Consider the following 16,594-nt stretch of genomic DNA (forward strand, 5'->3'; position numbering starts at 1 on the left):
AGCGCCATGCACCCGGCTTGGCGTACCCCAGAGACGGGCAGGTGCCCCGCTGCCTGTACCTCGGAGACAGTCTCTAAGCCGGCCGGGTCCCCTCCTCCCCGCTGCTGCTGCCCGCGCTGTCGTTCTCCGAGCAGATGAGGGGCGGTGGGCGGTAGTCGGGGAAGTTCCCCAGGTTGGCTCTCAGAAAGACGAGGTGCTCCGCACTCTCCTCCTGCGGGGGACGCCTCTCGGAGAAGGGGCTGTCTGGGGCAGTGAAGATGCGCTCCGAGAAGGCCCCCGAGGGCGGGCAGGACAGGTAGAGCATGGCCAGCTTGGCCAAGGCCGGCCACAGCCAGTGCCGCTTCTCCCAGTACCCCAGCGGGTCCTCCCGGGCCCCGATGGTCTGGTTGTCGCGCAGATACCTCTCCACCATCACACAGGCCAAGTGGCTCTCGGTGGGGAGGGAGGCCCCACGGCCCTCAGAGGCCAGCAGCCCCACGCTCTCCAGGTGCTCAGTCAGCGTCTTCTCCTTCTGGATCAGTGGAGGCACCGCAGAGCCCATCCCACTCAGCCCCCTGTCCTGATGGGGCTCCCCTGGCCCCAGCTCTGCCTCCAGGGGCTGCAGGGCCGTGTCCACGCAGAAGGCCTTGCCCGGCTGGGCGTTCCAGGGGGAGGAAGGGCAGCCGCTGGGTGAGGCCAGGAGCTCCTTGACCTTCCGGACCAGCAGCTGCTTCCAGTGGTCGAGGTCGGAGCCCAGCGGCAGGATGGCATCCATCCTGCCCTTGAAGCGGGGGTCGAGCAGCGTGGCCAGCACGTACTCCTGGCGGTGGAACATCTCGCTGAGCCGGGGCTCGCTGGAGAGCTGCAGGGCCAGGCTCTCGGCCAGGCGCACGGCGGAGCCGGCCCCCTCCCCGGCCTGGCTCTCGAAGCGCAGGCGGATCTGCTGCAGGAAGATGTGCAGGTAGCGCACCTGCGGCAGCACCTGGCTCAGTGAGGCCTCGGCCGCGCTCGCCTCCCGCACGGCCATCTCGAAGGGCTGCAGCAGCTCCACCAGGCTGCGCATCAGCGTCCACTGGGGGGCGCTCAGGGCCAGGCCAGCCTCGCCCACCTGGCACTTGCCCACGTACTCCTGTACGGCCGGCTGCAGCGCCAGCAGCCGCTCCAGCATGTAGTAGGTGGAGGCCCAGCTCGCCGTGGCCTCCTGCTTCAGCCGGCGCGGGGCCAAGCCGTGCTGCCGCTGCAGCTCCGCCAGCCCCCTCCTGGCCTCCGGGGAGCGGGCGAAGTGGGCGCAGATGGCGCGGGCCGCCCCCAGCGTGCCCTCGATGCTGCGGTGGAGCCGCAGGAAGCCCAGCACCAGCTGGCTCAGGCAGTGAGCGAAGCAGGGGATGTGAGTGTGGCCACCGTCCTTCGCGGCCCGCTCCACGCCAGGGCTGCCGCCCGAGACCAGGAAGCCGGGGCTCAGGGAGTTCTGGGCCAGCCACAGCTGGAGCTGCTCAGCCAACACCTGCTGCACGCCACCCAACGCCTGCTCCTCCTGCAGAGCCCGCACGCACAGCACCGCCCGCCTGCGCCGGCTGCAGGGCCGGGGCTGGCCTGACTCCGAGCGGGATGCCAGCCAGTGGGCTGCCAGCGCCAGGTACGCCCCTGCCGGCCCCTGGGCCCACGTGCGGGCACTGAGGTGCACCCGGCTGACACTGGCCTGCTGCAGCTCCAGGGCCAGGCGCAGGCCGACAGCCTGGCGCAGCTGGGGCACTGCCTTGTGGGAGAAGAAGGCCGGCGAGGGGACATGGTAGCGCGGGTCAGCCTGCGCCATGAACTGGTGGAAGGGCTTGGCCGAGACGAAGGAGCAGGGCAGGGCCATGCCGCAGAGCAGCTCGGCAATGCTGCGGTTCCAGGCCTGCGCTTGCGGGTGGTTGGAGGTGTATTTGCCGGGCACATCCTCGCACCGCTTAGCCAGGCCGGCTTGGTTCCTGCTTGGGAGCAGCAGGGCAGCTGAGGTGGGCAGGGCTTCGTCCGCCTTGCCTTCAGGAGGCGCCTCGCTCTGCCAGCTGTCACACAAGGGAACTGGGGCCCCGCCAGTGCTGATGCAGGGCAATCTCAGGGGGTCCGACGCTATGGGCGAGGTGAGAGACAGGTCCTCCACGGGCTCCTCGTCCTCCGCCGGCCCCAGGCTCAGCCTCTCGGACCGGGTGCTGCCGGGAGGAGTGGCAGGGGCGCCAGCAGCCCTCCCCCGCCCCCACTCCAGCGGATGCTTGCCCTCCAGGTGGCGCATGAGGGCCGAGGTGCCGAAGTGGCTGCCCAGTTTGCCACGGCTAACGCTGACCTGGCACAGGGTGCAGACAGCCCGGCACACATTGCTGCAGTCGATGTAAAAGAACTGCCAGACGGCCGAGGTGGACTTGCGGCGCTTCGTGCCTGGTGGCACCAGCGGGTGGTTGGGGCGGCTGAGCTGCCCGGACTTGGGGAGCCCCTGGCCCACTAGCACCTCCAGGTAGGGTGTGGCCAGGTCTGGCTTGCAGTGCCCTGCTTGGACCCTGCCCTTCCTGCCCATCCCCCTGTCCTGGGGCAGCAGCTTGCTACTCTCACGGCTTTCCTCCTCGCTGGACTCTGGGGAGGAATCAGTGACTGTGGTGCCTGCCCTTCCCTGCCCCTCCTCCTCCTCCTCTTCCTCACTGGAGTCGCTGATCACATATGGGAAGCGGGGGGCACCCTGGGGCACTTGGGGGGGCGCGCTGCTGAGGGCTTGGGTGTGGGAACACAAAGCATGGCTGGTGCCAAACACAGTGTCCTGCAAGGGAAACCCCTTCACCATCTGCTCTTCCTCCTCCTCCTCATTCTCCTCCTCCTCCTGGGCCCCGCCCCCTGCTCTCTTCCTCTGCCCCCACTCCAGCGGGTGCTTGCCCTCCAGATGGCGCTTGAGGGCGGTGGTGTTGCAGTGGCCCCTCAACTTGCCGCGCCCAATGCTAGCCTGGCACAGGGTGCAGACGGCCCGGCAGGGGTCGCTGGCGTCCGGGGAGAAGAACTGCCAGACCTCGGAGGTGGTCTTGCGGCGCCGGGTGCGGACAGGGAGACCAAAGGCCGGAGGTGTGGTGCGATTTGCTGCCCATCCCTCCAGGACAGCCTTGTCTACATCCAGCATGGAGGAAGGGGGTTGCCAGCCGGCCGTGACTTGAGGCTGGCTGCCCGCACCTTGGGGGGCCAGCTCTGCTTTCCTCTTCTCATGGCTCCCTTCCCCACAGGCTGCCACGAATCCCAGCTTGCTGCCCTCATGACCCTCCTCCTCCTCGTCACTAAACTCCAGCTTGATCTCGATCTCGGGGACATGCTCGTGGTCGGAGCCCAGAGGCAGATGGCGGAGATGGGCATCGGCAGTGCCGGCTATGGCGAAGGGGAAAGCGCCCACGGCACGCTCTGCTACGGCCCGCGGTAAAGTGGCACACACGCCAGGGCTCAGCATGGCCGAGCTGCCAACTGTCCTCCGCTTCCGCAGCTTGCTTTTCTTTACCGGCAACATGCCTAGCGAAAAGGAGCTGGTTCAGTGATGGAAACACCCAGGGTCAACTGGGCAGCTGGCGAGGCAAGTGGTGTCACCCTGGCTCTTACTCGCCACGCCCAGCCAGGCCCTCTCCTCCCCCTCAACAGGAGACGCGCTCGTTGACAGTGGCTGAGCCAGGTGCTGCAGACCCAAGGTAGGGCGATGCCTCCCAAGCCAGGGAGAGGCAGAGTCCTGTCCGCGAGCGCAGAGCTCAAAGCTGCACTGGTGGCTCGGGTAGGCTGTCAGAACGGCCTCGGGACTACCAAGAATGCACCAGAGGCTGGGTTCTAGGGGCAGGAGGCCATCGGCCGCAGCTGCTCATTGATTTCCAGGTAGGTAGCCAGTCTGCTCACAAAGGACACCGTGAAATCAGTTCATTCCTAAGACCTCAATGGCTCCTCAGCCTCTCCACCTGGCTGCCCCCATCCTGCTGTCTGTCCAGCGGTGTCTGTCCACAGGAAACTACAGCTCGTGCTGTTACCCACTTGTTCTGGGTGAGGCAGTGTGGGGGCCCCTGCCTGGGGTCTCTGCAACAGGGGCTCTGGGTGTCCAGGCCAGGCCCATGCATCCGGAGCTGGGAGCCCAGCTTCTCAGGACACGCCCAGGGACACAATGCTGGGGAAGATGGAGACTCCACCAGTTCTGGACCTACAACAGCAGAAAGGAAGCTCAGAACCCTACAAAGCAGCCCAAGGAGAGAAGCTGCCCGTCGCTGCCAAGTCAGGCTGAAGCACATAACAACAGCCACACTGGGTCAGACCAAGGGTCCATCTAGCCCAGTATCCTGTCTTCCAACAGTGGCCAATGCCAGGTACTTAAGAGGGAATGATCCATCCCCTGTTGCTCATTCCCAGCTTCTGGCAAATAGAGGCTAGGGACACCATCCCTGCCCATCCTGGCTAATAGCCATTGATGGACCTATCCTCCATGAACTTATCTGATTTTTTTTTTTTAACCCTGTTATAGTCTTGGCCTTCACAACATCCTCTGGCAAGGAGTTCCACAGGTTGACCGTGAGTCGTGTGAAAAAATACTTCCTTTTGTTTGTTTTAAACCTGCTGCCTATTAATTTCATTTGGTGACCCCTAGTTCTTGTGTTATGAGGAGTAAATAGCACTTCCTTATTTACTTTCTCCACACCAGTCATGATTTCATAGACCTCTATCATATCCTTAGTCGTCTCTTTTCCAAGCTGAAAAATCCCAGTCTTATTAATCGCTCCTCATATGGAAGCCATTTCATACCCCTAATCATTTTTGTTGCCCTTTTCTGAACCTTTTCCAATTCCAATATATCTTTTTTGAGACGAGGCGACCACATCTGCATGCAGTATTCAAGATGTGGGTCTGCCATGGATTTATATAGAGGCAATATGATATTTTTTGTCTTATTCTCTCTTCCTTTCTTAATGATTCCCAGCATTCTGTTTGCATTTTTGACTGTCGCTGCACATTGAGTGGATGTTTTCAGAGAACTATCCACAATGACTCCAAGATCTCTGTCTTGAGTGGTAACAGCTAATTTAGACCCCATCGTTTTATATGTAGAGTTGGGATTATGTTTTCCAATTTGTATTACTTTGCATTTATCAGCACTGAATTTCATCTGCCATTTTGTTGCCCAGTCACCCAGTTTTGAAAGATCCTTTTGTAGCTCTTTGCAGTCTGCCTGGGACTTAACTATCTTGAGTAGTTTTGTATCATCTGCAAATTTTGCCACCTCACTGTTTACCCCTTTTTCCAGATCATTTATGAATATGTTAAATAGGACTGGACCTAGTACAGATCCCTGGGGAACACCACTATTTACCTCTCTCCATTCTGAAAACTGACAATTTATTCCTACCCTTCGTTTCCTATCTTTTAACCAGTTGCCAAACCATGAGGACCTTCCCTTTTATCCCATGACAGCTTATTTTGCTTAAGAGTCTTTGATGAGGGACCTTGTCAAAGGCTTTCTGAAAATCTAAATACACTATATCCACTGGATCCCCTTGTCCACCTGCTTGTTGACCCCTTCAGAGAATTCTAGTAGATCGGTGAGGCGTGATTTCCCTTTACAAAAACCACATTGACTCTTCCCCAACAAATTCTGTTCATCTGTATCTCTGACAATATTGTTCAAACTAGTTTGCCCAGTACTGTAATTGCCGGGATCACCCCTGGAGCCCTTTTAAAAATTGGCATCATATTAACTACCCTCCAGTCATTTGGTACAGAAGCAGATTTAAATGATAGGTTACCAGCCCAGCTCCTGCAAACACACCAGGGTAACCAGCCTGATTCTAAAGAATTACAACAGTGGCAGAGCTAAGCGGCGCCCGGCTCCACTGGGACAGATGCTGGCTGCTCTCGGACTTGTCAACTGGGATGGGTCTCTTCTCCCCAGGTTCTCCCGCTCACGGTCTCTCCTCCCCACTCAGCTCTTCTGTGGTTTATTCTCCCAGTCTCTCCCCATCACCCCATGAAAATCGACACCTCCCCTGAATCCACGCTTGTCCCCATCCACCAGGTTGCTGTGTTTCTCACACACACACTCTCACACTGCCCTGCCTTGTGCTGCCTCTCTAACCCCGCCAGCACCTCCCCTGAACCTGCTCCCTCGCACACCTGCCGGTACTCTCTCCCCCGCAAAACATCCACTCCCCCACCCCAAAGCCATGTGGTGCCCTCCTCTGTCCATGCCCCTCCCCAAACATGCACAGTCCTTCTGCTCCCAAATGCTGTTCCCCGCTCGCCTCCCAAGCTGAGCTGGGGAGTCCACAGGGACATGGGTCTGACCTGGGGGGTGCAGCAGTGAGCAGCACAGAGAAGGGCTCTAGCTTCTCTGCCCCGGTTGCTTTTTTGTCTAGTGTAGCAGTCCTCAAACTGGGTCACAACCACCAGGGCTGGCTTAGACCACTGCTCAGGGCCGAAGCCGAAGCCTGAGCGATTCAAGCCTGGACAGCGGGGTTCAGGTTACAGGCCCCCTGGCTGGGACTGAAGCCCTTGGGCTTCAGCTTTGACCCCTTCCCTGCCCAAGGCAGTGGGGTTCGGGCTTTGGCTCCCACACTGGGGCAGTGGGAATCAGGCAGACTCAGGCTTTGTTCCACCCTCCTGGGGTTGTGAAGTAATTTTTCTTGTCAGAAAGGGGTCGCGGGGCAATAAAGTTTGAGAACTCCTGATTTAGTGGATCTGCCAGGCAGGAGCCTCAGGGCTGGAGAGGAGAGAGGGGGAGCAGGCTGGGAGTAGCCCACCAACCTTAAAGATGTCTATGGGTTATTTGTGCAGAGGCCTGGCCTCCCCCCCGCCCCCCCATGCTTCACAAATCTGTGGGGAACTGCCACTGAAATGCCCTGGGGAGCAACCCAGCAGCCTTTCTACTCCCCCAGCTCTGCTCAACAGCCTAAGACAGACAGAACAGGTGCGGTCCCGCAGGAGCAAGGCAGCCGGGCTTCACGCTGGTTGCAATGGGAGCTCAGCAGCTTGCAGGATCAGGACCATTGTAATTAGCTGAGCTGGGACGCCGGGATTAATTCTCCGCAGGCTTAGAAAAGAGCCTCCCGAAGAGACAAGCCTGGGTCTTGCAGCTGAAAGATAGAGCCTCCAGCAGCCCAGCGCCCCACCATGGGGGGCAGCAGCACAGCACCTACACAGGGGAGCGCACGCCCTGCCGAGCCCCCACCCCGCTCCCCAGAGCCCCCCGCTGAGCCCCCGCCCCGCTCCCCAGAGCCCCGTGCCCCCCGCCGAGCCCCCGCCCCACTCCCCACGACCCCACGCCCCCTGCAGAGCCCCCGCCCCGCTCCCCAGAGCCCTGTGCCCCCTGCCGAGCCCCCCAAAGCCCCCCGCCCCCTGCCGAGCCCCCACCCCACTCCCCAGAGCCCCCCGCCGAGGCCCCGCCCCGCTCCCCAGAGCCCCGTGCCCCCTGCCGAGCCCCCGCCCCGCTCCCCACGGCCCCACGCCCCCTGCAGAGCCCCCCCCCCGCTCCCCACGGCCCCACGCCCCCTGCAGAGCCCCCGCCCCACTCCCCAGAGCCCTGTGCCCCCTGCCGAGACCCCCAAAGCCCCCCGCCCCCTGCCGAGCCCCCACCCCACTCCCCAGAGCCCCCCGCCGAGCCCCCGCCCCACTCCCCCACGCCCCCTGCAGAGCCCCCGCCCCGCTCCCCAGAGCCCTGTGCCCCCTGCCGAGCCCCCCAAAGCCCCCCGCCGAGCCCCCACCCCACTCCCCAGAGCCCCTCGCCGAGGCCCCGCCCCGCTCCCCATGGCCCCGTGCCCCCCGCCGAGCCCCCGCCCCGCTCCCCAGAGCCCCGTGCCCCCTGCCGAGCCCCCGCCCCGCTCCCCACGGCCCCACGCCCCCTGCAGAGCCCCCCCCCCGCTCCCCACGGCCCCACGCCCCCTGCCGAGCCCCCGCCCCACTCCCCAGAGCCCCGTGCCCCCTGCCGAGCCCCCCCCCGCTCCCCAGAGCCCCGTGCCCCCTGCCGAGCCCCCACCCCGCTCCCCATGGCCCAGCGCCCCCTGCCGAGCCCCCGCCCCGCTCCCCATGGCCCCCCGCCGAGCCCCCGCCCCGCTCCCCAGAGCCCCGTGCCCCCCACCGAGCCCCCGCCCCACTCCCCAGAGCCCCGTGCCCCCTGCAGAGCCCCCGCCCCACGGCCCCACGCCCCCTGCAGAGCCCCCGCCCCGCTCCCCCGAGCCCCGCGCCCCCTGCCGAGCCCCCGCCCCGCTCCCCAGAGCCCCGCGCCCCCTGCCGAGCCCCCGCCCCGCTCCCCAGAGCCCCGTGCCCCCTGCCGAGCCCCCGCCCCGCTCCCCATGGCCCCCCGCCGAGCCCCCGCCCCGCTCCCCAGAGCCCCGTGCCCCCCACCGAGCCCCCGCCCCACTCCCCAGAGCCCCGTGCCCCCTGCAGAGCCCCCGCCCCACGGCCCCACGCCCCCTGCAGAGCCCTCGCCCCGCTCCCCCGAGCCCCGTGCCCCCCGCCGAGCCCCCGCCCCGCTCCCCAGAGCCCCGTGCCCCCCGCCGAGCCCCCGCCCCGCTCCCCAGAGCCCCGTGCCCCCCGCCCAGCCCCCGCCCCGCTCCCCATGGCCCCGTGCCCCCCGCCCAGCCCCCGCCCCGCGCCCCCCGCCCAGCCCCGCTCCCCATGGCCCCGTGCCCCCCGCCCAGCCCCCGCCCCGCTCCCCATGGCCCCGTGCCCCCCGCCAAGCCCCCGCCCCGCTCCCCATGGCCCCGCGCCCCCTGCCGAGCCCCCGCCCCGCTCCCCAGAGCCCCGCTCCCCAGAGCCCCGCGCCCCCTGCCGAGCCCCCGCCCCGCTCCCCAGAGCCCCGTGCCCCCTGCCGAGCCCCCGCCCCACTCCCCAGAGCCCCGTGCCGAGCCCCCGCCCCGCTCCCCATGGCCCCCCGCCGAGCCCCCGCCCCGCTCCCCAGAGCCCCGTGCCCCCCACCGAGCCCCCGCCCCACTCCCCAGAGCCCCGTGCCCCCTGCAGAGCCCCCGCCCCACGGCCCCACGCCCCCTGCAGAGCCCCCGCCCCGCTCCCCCGAGCCCCGTGCCCCCCGCCAAGCCCCCGCCCCGCTCCCCAGAGCCCCGTGCCCCCCGCCGAGCCCCCGCCCCGCTCCCCATGGCCCCGTGCCCCCCGCCGAGCCCCCGCCCCGCTCCCCATGGCCCCGTGCCCCCCGCCCAGCCCCCGCCCCGCTCCCCATGGCCCCGTGCCCCCTGCCGAGCCCCCGCCCCGCTCCCCAGAGCCCCGCGCCCCCTGCCGAGCCCCCGCCCCGCTCCCCAGAGCCCCGTGCCCCCTGCCGAGACCCCGCCCCGCTCCCCAGAGCCCCGTGCCCCCCGCCGAGCCCCCGCCCCGCTCCCCAGAGCCCCGTGCCCCCTGCCGAGCCCCCGCCCCACTCCCCAGAGCCCCGCGCTCCCTGCCGTGGGTCATTGCGGCCAAGACGCCCCCTGCAGCCCCCGCCCCATTCCCAGCCTTTGTTCTGGCCTCAGCCCCCGTCCCTTTGGGCGCCGGCTGCCGGGGGGAACCCGGGGTCCCCCCCGCAGCACAGAGCCGCCCCCTCCCCTTACCCGGCAGCAGCGACCCACCGCCAGGGCCTGCGGATCCCGCCCTCGCCCTGCCAGTAGTAAAGATGGCCGCCATCTCCCATTGTTTGCAAGGGGCTCGACGTCCATTGCCCTCTCTCAAAATGGCCGCCCCGTTCGCCTCTTCGGGTTGGGGGGGTGGCGGAAGGCACCGCAGAGGCGATGGACAGCTCCCTTCCCCGGGGTGGGGCCTGCCTGAGGGGAGCGCGGACCGACCCCCCCAACTGCCTCTCCCCCTTCCCTGCCTCAGGGGAGCGCGAACCGACCTCCCCCAAACTGCCTCTCAACTCCCGCCTGAGGGGAGCGCGGACCGACCCCCCAACTGCCTCTCCCGCCCCCCCCCGAGGGGAGCGCGGACCGACCCCCCCAACTGCCTCTCCAGACCCCCCCGAGGGGAGCGCGGACCGACCCCCCCAACTGCCTCTCCAGACCCCCCCGAGGGGAGCGCGGACCAACCCCCCCCAACTGCCTCTCCCGCCCCCCCCCCGAGGGGAGCGCGGACCGACCCCCCCAACTGCCTCTCCAGCCCCCCCCCCGAGGGGAGCGCGGACCGACCCCCCAACTGCCTCTCCAGCCCCCCCCGAGGGGAGCGCGGACCGACCCCCCCAACTGCCTCTCCAGCCCCCCCCAAGGGGAGCGCGGACCAACCCCCCCAACTGCCTCTCCCCCTTCCCTGCCTCAGGGGAGCGCGAACCGACCTCCCCCAAACTGCCTCTCAACTCCCGCCTGAGGGGAGCGCGGACCGAACCCCCAACTGCCTCTCCCGCCCCCCCCGAGGGGAGCGCGGACCGACCCCCCAACTGCCTCTCCAGCCCCCCCCCCGAGGGGAGCGCGGACCGACCCCCCAACTGCCTCTCCAGCCCCACCCGAGGGGAGCGCGGACCGACCCCCCCAACTGCCTCTCCAGCCCCCCCCGAGGGGAGCACGGACCAACCCCCCCAACTGCCTCTCCCCCTTCCCTGCCTCAGGGGAGCGCGAACCGACCTCCCCCAAACTGCCTCTCAACTCCCGCCTGAGGGGAGCGCGGACCGACCCCCCCCCAACTGCCTCTCCCGCCCCCCCCCGAGGGGAGCGCGGACTGACCCCCCCAACTGCCTCTCCAGCCCCCCCCCCGAGGGGAGCGCGGACCGACCCCCCAACTGCCTCTCCAGCCCCCCCCGAGGGGAGCGCGGACCGACCCCCCCAACTGCCTCTCCAGCCCCCCCCGAGGGGAGCACGGACCAACCCCCCCAACTGCCTCTCCCCCTTCCCTGCCTCAGGGGAGCGCGAACCGACCTCCCCCAAACTGCCTCTCAACTCCCGCCTGAGGGGAGCGCGGACCGACCCCCCAACTGCCTCTCCCGCCCCCCCCCGAGGGGAGCGCGGACCGACCCCCCAACTGCCTCTCCAGCCCCCCCCCCCGAGGGGAGCGTGGACCGACCCCCCAACTGCCTCTCCAGCCCCACCCGAGGGGAGCGCGGACCGACCCCCCAACTGCCTCTCCAGCCCCCCCCTGAGGGGAGCGCGGACCGACCCCCCAACTGCCTCTCCAGCCCCACCCGAGGGGAGCGCGGACCGACCCCCCCCAACTGCCTCTCCAGCCCCCCCCGAGGGGAGCGCGGACCGACCCCCCCAACTGCCTCTCCAGCCCCCCCCCGAGGGGAGCGCGGACCAACCCCCCCAACTGCCTCTCCCCCTTCCCTGCCTCAGGGGAGCGCGAACCGACCTCCCCCAAACTGCCTCTCAACTCCCGCCTGAGGGGACCGCGGACCGACCCCCCCCCAACTGCCTCTCCCGCCCCCCCCGAGGGGAGCGCGGACCGACCCCCCCAACTGCCTCTCCAGCCCCCCCCGAGGGGAGCGCGGACCGACCCCCCCAACTGCCTCTCCCCCTTCCCTGCCTCAGGGGAGCGCGAACCGACCTCCCCAACTGCCTCTCAACTCCTGCCTGAGGGGAGTGCGGACCGACCCCCCCAACTGCCTCTCCCGCCCCCCCCGAGGGGAGCGCGGACCGACCCCCCAACTGCCTCTCCAGCCCCCCCCCGAGGGGAGCGCGGACTGACCCCCCAACTGCCTCTCCAGCCCCTCCCCCCGAGGGGAGCGCGGACTGACCCCCCCCCATCTGCCTCTCGTCTCCTGCCTGAGGGGAGCGTGGGCTCACCCCTGGCAGTTGTGGGATCAGGGTCCCGGGTAGGTGCTCGATGGGCCCTGTTGCCATGAGTTTGTGGGGCTGGCAGTGATGCAGGGCCAGGCTGTCTGCCCAGTGCCCGCCCCAAAGAGCCAAACGGCCATAACTCCAGGTGCCCAGGTGAGGCTAGGTCAAGAGGGGATCCCCCTCCTGGGCTGGGTCTGAGAGCTGCCAGAGTCAGGGGCAGCTCTCAGACCCAGCCCACCCCACCCCTCTCTCCTGGATTAGCGAGACCCCCAAATCCAGGACCCCTTCACCTGCTGCTGGTCGTGCCTCTACCACCCCACCCCAGACACACACCCCCGCCCAGCCTGGCCTCCCTCTGTCCCCACTGCCCCCCAGGGCAGGAGAATGGAGGCAGACTGGCTGCCCTGTCACTGCTCCGGCCCGGGGTACAGACGACACAGGTGTATGTCTCCTCTTCCAGAGGGCTGAGGGCAAGGTTCAGGGAAGGCCAAGCTGGCTGCACCGCTCTGGCCCCTGGTTGCTTGACTGGGTCTAACGTACCCTTGGGGCCATCTCGAGTGGTTTCTCCCTGTGTGCCAGCCCTGCAGCGCAGTCTCAGGCCTCGGGGAGCCCCCACTAGCCGTGCCCGCCAGGCTGGGACAGGCCAGTCCATGCTGGGGGAAGATAAGGGGCTTAGTGCCATGTTTTATTTATTTCTGTTTTTGGAGCCTCTGCTCTGCTGTCACAACGCCTGTTTTCCTTAAAGCCCCAGCTCCTTGCGTCACGTGGATCTCTGATGATTTCAGCCTTCATTCTTAAAGAACAAGTAAGTTTCTACCCCTCCTGGCTGTAAAGAAAGCTTCAAAATGTGACCCCCGTGCACCCTAAGGGCTCAACAAGCAAAAGGCAAATCAAAAGAATGCCAAATCTATTATTTTTTACGGAATCTCCCGCTTTTAAAGCCAATCTCGTGAGTTTTGGTGAGCCTGACTCATGATTTTTGACCGTTTGGGGTTGGCAATACTGCCATTAATTAGAGCTCTCACGCAGGATCAGTTTCCCCCTCCATCGGAGGAGGAGAAAGGCTTTGAACGGGGCTGTCCCAAGCATGCCCTAACCACTGAGCTATGGCCTGATGTGGGGCTCCGACAGTCTCTCCTGTGATGCTTTTCCACTGTGGATAAATAATGACCCAGCTACTAGAGCGGGGGGCTGGACCCTGGGTCTAACTCAGCCCAGGGGTGTGCCCTGAGCACTGGACTACATACAGAGTCACTCTGTCTCCGACCCAGTGACAATTAAGCATTTATCCATAGTGGAACAGTCACTGGGCTAGAGCGAGAGAATGAATTAATGACTAGTCCAATGAGCCCCCCTTACCAAGTGCTCCAGCTCGGTCTGTATAACTGACGTGTGCCCATCATGACTGACCACTCTGCCAATGTCTGTGGCATCACCTGCAAATGTTACCAGCAAAGGTTTTCTCTGTTCTTCCAGAAGCTTGAGAAAGGTATTGAATAGCATTGGGACAAACCAGATCCCAGGAGAAACACCCCCAAGGACGATGATTCTCATTTGCTATTACATTTGTGATCTCTCAGGTAGCCAACTTTTAATCCATTTGATACGGGTAACATGGATTTTGTATAGTGCTAGCTTTTTTAACAAAATGTCATATGGGATTCAGACAAAAGCCATGCAGAGGTCACAGCTACATTATGTCATCAGTTATCTTTGTCAACCAAACTTGTAATCTCATCAAAAAGTGATGTAAAATGTGTGTGACAAGACCTGTGTTCCATAAAACCACGTTGATTGTCCTTAGTCACGCTGCCATCCTTTCAGTCTTTGCTGACTGCATCCCAGAGCAGCCTTGCCAGGACTTTGCCCAGCATCATAGTCAGGCTAACTGGTCTAGAGTCACTCAGCTCATCCAGTTTGGCATCATTTAATTTTTTTAAATATTTGCACAACAATAGCATTTTTCCCAGTCCTCTGGAACTTCCTGGGTAGTCCATAGTTGTTAAAAATCAACGTCAGTGGTTCAGAGAGCTCCTCAACCCATTTTTTTCATATGCTTGGGTATGAGTTATCCGGTCCCACCAAATAAAAAATTAACTTTAGCTGTTGCTGTTTAACAACCTGCAGGATTCCTGTTGGAATAGAAGGAAGTTGTCCTTATCACTATGAGGTACGAATACGTCATCACGCTTCATTGCCTTCCAACCCTGATATTCTATGATTCTATGATTCCAAATACAGAACAGAAATATTGATTCAATACCTCTGCCTTTTCTGCATCAGGATTGTCTATTTTAGCATCCTGACCTAGTACTGGACTTATACCATTGTTAGGATTTAATTTGTTTCTGGTATACCTAATGAATTCCTTCTTTTTGTCCTTAACTGCACTGGCCATAGATTTTTTTCACTGCTATGCTGAGCTTCCCTTATCCATTATCTGCATTTTCTTAACAATTGGTTTGTATTCATTGCTATCAAATTCCCCATTTTTCCATTTGTTATATATTATATTTTTATTTTTAATTGCTAATTTGACTTCCCCTCTTAACTAGGATGTTACTCTTTTTTAACTTAAGAAGCCTTCATACATGATTGCAGAACTGTGGGGAGCATTTAGCATCTAATAAAGCATTCCTAAGAAGCTCCCAATTATCACTCAGCCCTCTTCACACCCCGTATGCCCATTGTCTTGAAGCCTGCAGTGTCATAGAATCATAGACTATCAGGGTTGGAAGGGACCTCAGGAGGTCATCTAGTCCAACCCCCTACTCAGAGCAGGACCAATCCCCAACTAAATCATCCCAGCCAGGGCTTTGTCAAGTGAGAGATGGAGCCCTTCCCCCCAAACTCCAGCCAAACCCAGCCCCAGTCCCAGAGGCAAACAGTGGGCATGGAGAATGTGCCAGGAGCTTTGAAATCACTGCCCTGGGCCCAGTCTGCAGGTGCTGGGGGTGGGGAGGGTCCCTGGGAACAGCCAAGGGCTCCAGTGGCAGGAGCCGGGTTCTGAGGGAGGGGAGGAGAGAAGGGGGCCAAGTGCCGGATGGGGTGGGGGGGTTTGCCTCTTTGTAATATCTCTCTCCAGTAAAATGCCCTGGAATTTCTTGGACGCAAATATATATTTTAAATTGTGAGTGTTGATCTGTCAGATGGGTTGGATGGTTTCCAGTGAAGCATTCTCCATTTCCACTGAAGTGCAAGGCCAGAGACCTCCCATACAAAGAATGCCGTTTACAATCCTTTCCCTTTGGTCTGTAAGGCTGGCATGGCAGAAATTCTGTGCTGAACAGGATGTGTCAGACACTTGGTTTTTCTCACACACTGTACAAAGGCCTCTTTGGGTTACTGTTGATTTCCTTTCACCCCTCCTGCAGGCTGCAGGGGATGTTGCAGTGTCTTGCAGATGTGACAGGCTCAGGCTCGTCACCCCACATTTCCATGGCTTAGCCTCTCTTCCATTCGCTATTAAACATGACCAGTGAAATGCTCAGGGCAAAGATGGATCCCTTTGGACAACACTGGGTGTTGAACCACAGTTTCTTACTCGGAATACAGGCCTCAGCCCTTTACGGCTCAGGAACTGGGGGGGTTTCCCCCCTACACAAGTGAGTAAATCTGGAGTCAGCTCAGTGCGTCGCAGGATGGAAAAAGCTTAGCTATGGAATGGGCAGGTGGGTGAGCCAGGGTTTGGAAGCCGTAAGAGGAGCTGCCTGTCTGCGGGAGGAACTGGAATCCTGTCTGAGATGTGGCACTCAAGACGGGAAGGTGAAAGGGAGTTCAAGTGCCCAGCGAAGCCCGTGAGCTCCAGCTGCACTGTGCGCGGTGTGTGTGCCCCCAAGTCCCTCACTCTGCAAAGTCCATACTCACTGAACCACAGCCCTCTGACACAGGGGCTGGTGCTAGCCAGGGTAGAGACCTCTGTGTCGGGAGCTGAGAGAGCAGGGTTCTGGTCTGGTCACACCCACCCATGTGGGTTTGTGCATGATTGGTCTAGGCTAGATCGGAGCTGTAGCATGGGGCTTTGTTACCGATGACCTTGTGGCGGTAAAACGTCCAAATGCGGAGTGTGGGCCCACGGCAGGGATCAGGCCTTGTCCCATCTTGGTATCATCCCACCCTGCAATGGGGCTGAAATAGAGCATTGTGCCCCCATCACAACGCCAGCCCCCCTGAGGCTCAGAGGGAAATGAACCTGCTCAGAGCAGCCTGTAGCTCACAGGGGGAAAAGATTTGCCCAACTGGATCTAAGTTTCTAAAGTCATAATAAAAGTTGGCTCTAGTCGGAATAAAACCAAAATCCTGTACACCCTTCCCAGGACTGGTCAGGCAGGGTGTCGGAGTTTGGTTTTATTCTGTTTCTGTACCAGGTCTCCCCATCCCCACACCTCTGCACCCCTCACCCCAGGCCTAGAGATGGCAGCTCCAGCATGGCCATGTCTCACCGTCCTTCCCTGAGACTGCTGGATGCAGAGAAGAGGGTGGAGCAGAAGCCTCCATAAATAGTTACTTACATTTCCCTTTTAGTGGCATTGTTCTGATAAGAAAACAACAAAACCACCAGAGGGAATGCCCGAGGAAGTGAGCAGGGGTGGGCGATGAGAGGCATTCGGGTGGAGAGTGCTCGTCTAACCAATATGCCCAGTCGCTGGCAGTCATCAATGGAGCATGCTGCTGCAGCGTGGCTGGAGCTGTTAGCGGCTTCCTGTAGCTCGACCCACTCGGAAGGCTTGGATTAACGTAACTGGTGGGTTCCCTTTGCCTCCACACTCCCGTCTCCTCTGCAGTTTATCCTGATGCTTCCCGGATAATGGGAGGAAATAGGAAGCTTCCTCTTTGTCTGCCACAGGAGAGGGGCTGGGTTCAGGGCTCTGTGGGAGAGGCCCACATAAGTCTGGCCTCCCAGC

The 16,594-nt window shown here is 62.7% G+C and overlaps 2 protein-coding genes across 4 annotated transcripts in view; one reads left to right on the forward strand and one right to left on the reverse strand.

Moving 5' to 3' along the window:
• LRRC61 (leucine rich repeat containing 61) overlaps positions 1–9,584 on the reverse strand; it is a 31,462-nt gene extending 21,878 nt beyond the window's left edge. The window contains exons 1-2 of one of the 3 annotated variants that reach the window (XR_013344990.1): positions 9,543–9,583; positions 3,945–4,162 (exon numbers count right to left, since the gene is read on the reverse strand). Coding sequence is in view for 1 of the 3 variants with exons in the window: in XM_077808535.1 (XP_077664661.1) it covers positions 74–3,493 (3,420 nt within the window). In the remaining 2 variants the exon portion in view is untranslated. The other 2 variants (XM_077808537.1, XM_077808535.1) reach the window with 2 other exon arrangements.
• The window catches only part of LOC144260047 (uncharacterized), a 317,403-nt gene that overhangs the window by 78,164 nt on the left and 222,645 nt on the right, over positions 1–16,594 (forward strand). The window lies entirely within an intron of this gene.

Source organism: Eretmochelys imbricata, chromosome 2, assembly GCF_965152235.1.
Source record: "Eretmochelys imbricata isolate rEreImb1 chromosome 2, rEreImb1.hap1, whole genome shotgun sequence".
Taxonomy (NCBI): Eukaryota; Metazoa; Chordata; order Testudines; family Cheloniidae; genus Eretmochelys; species Eretmochelys imbricata.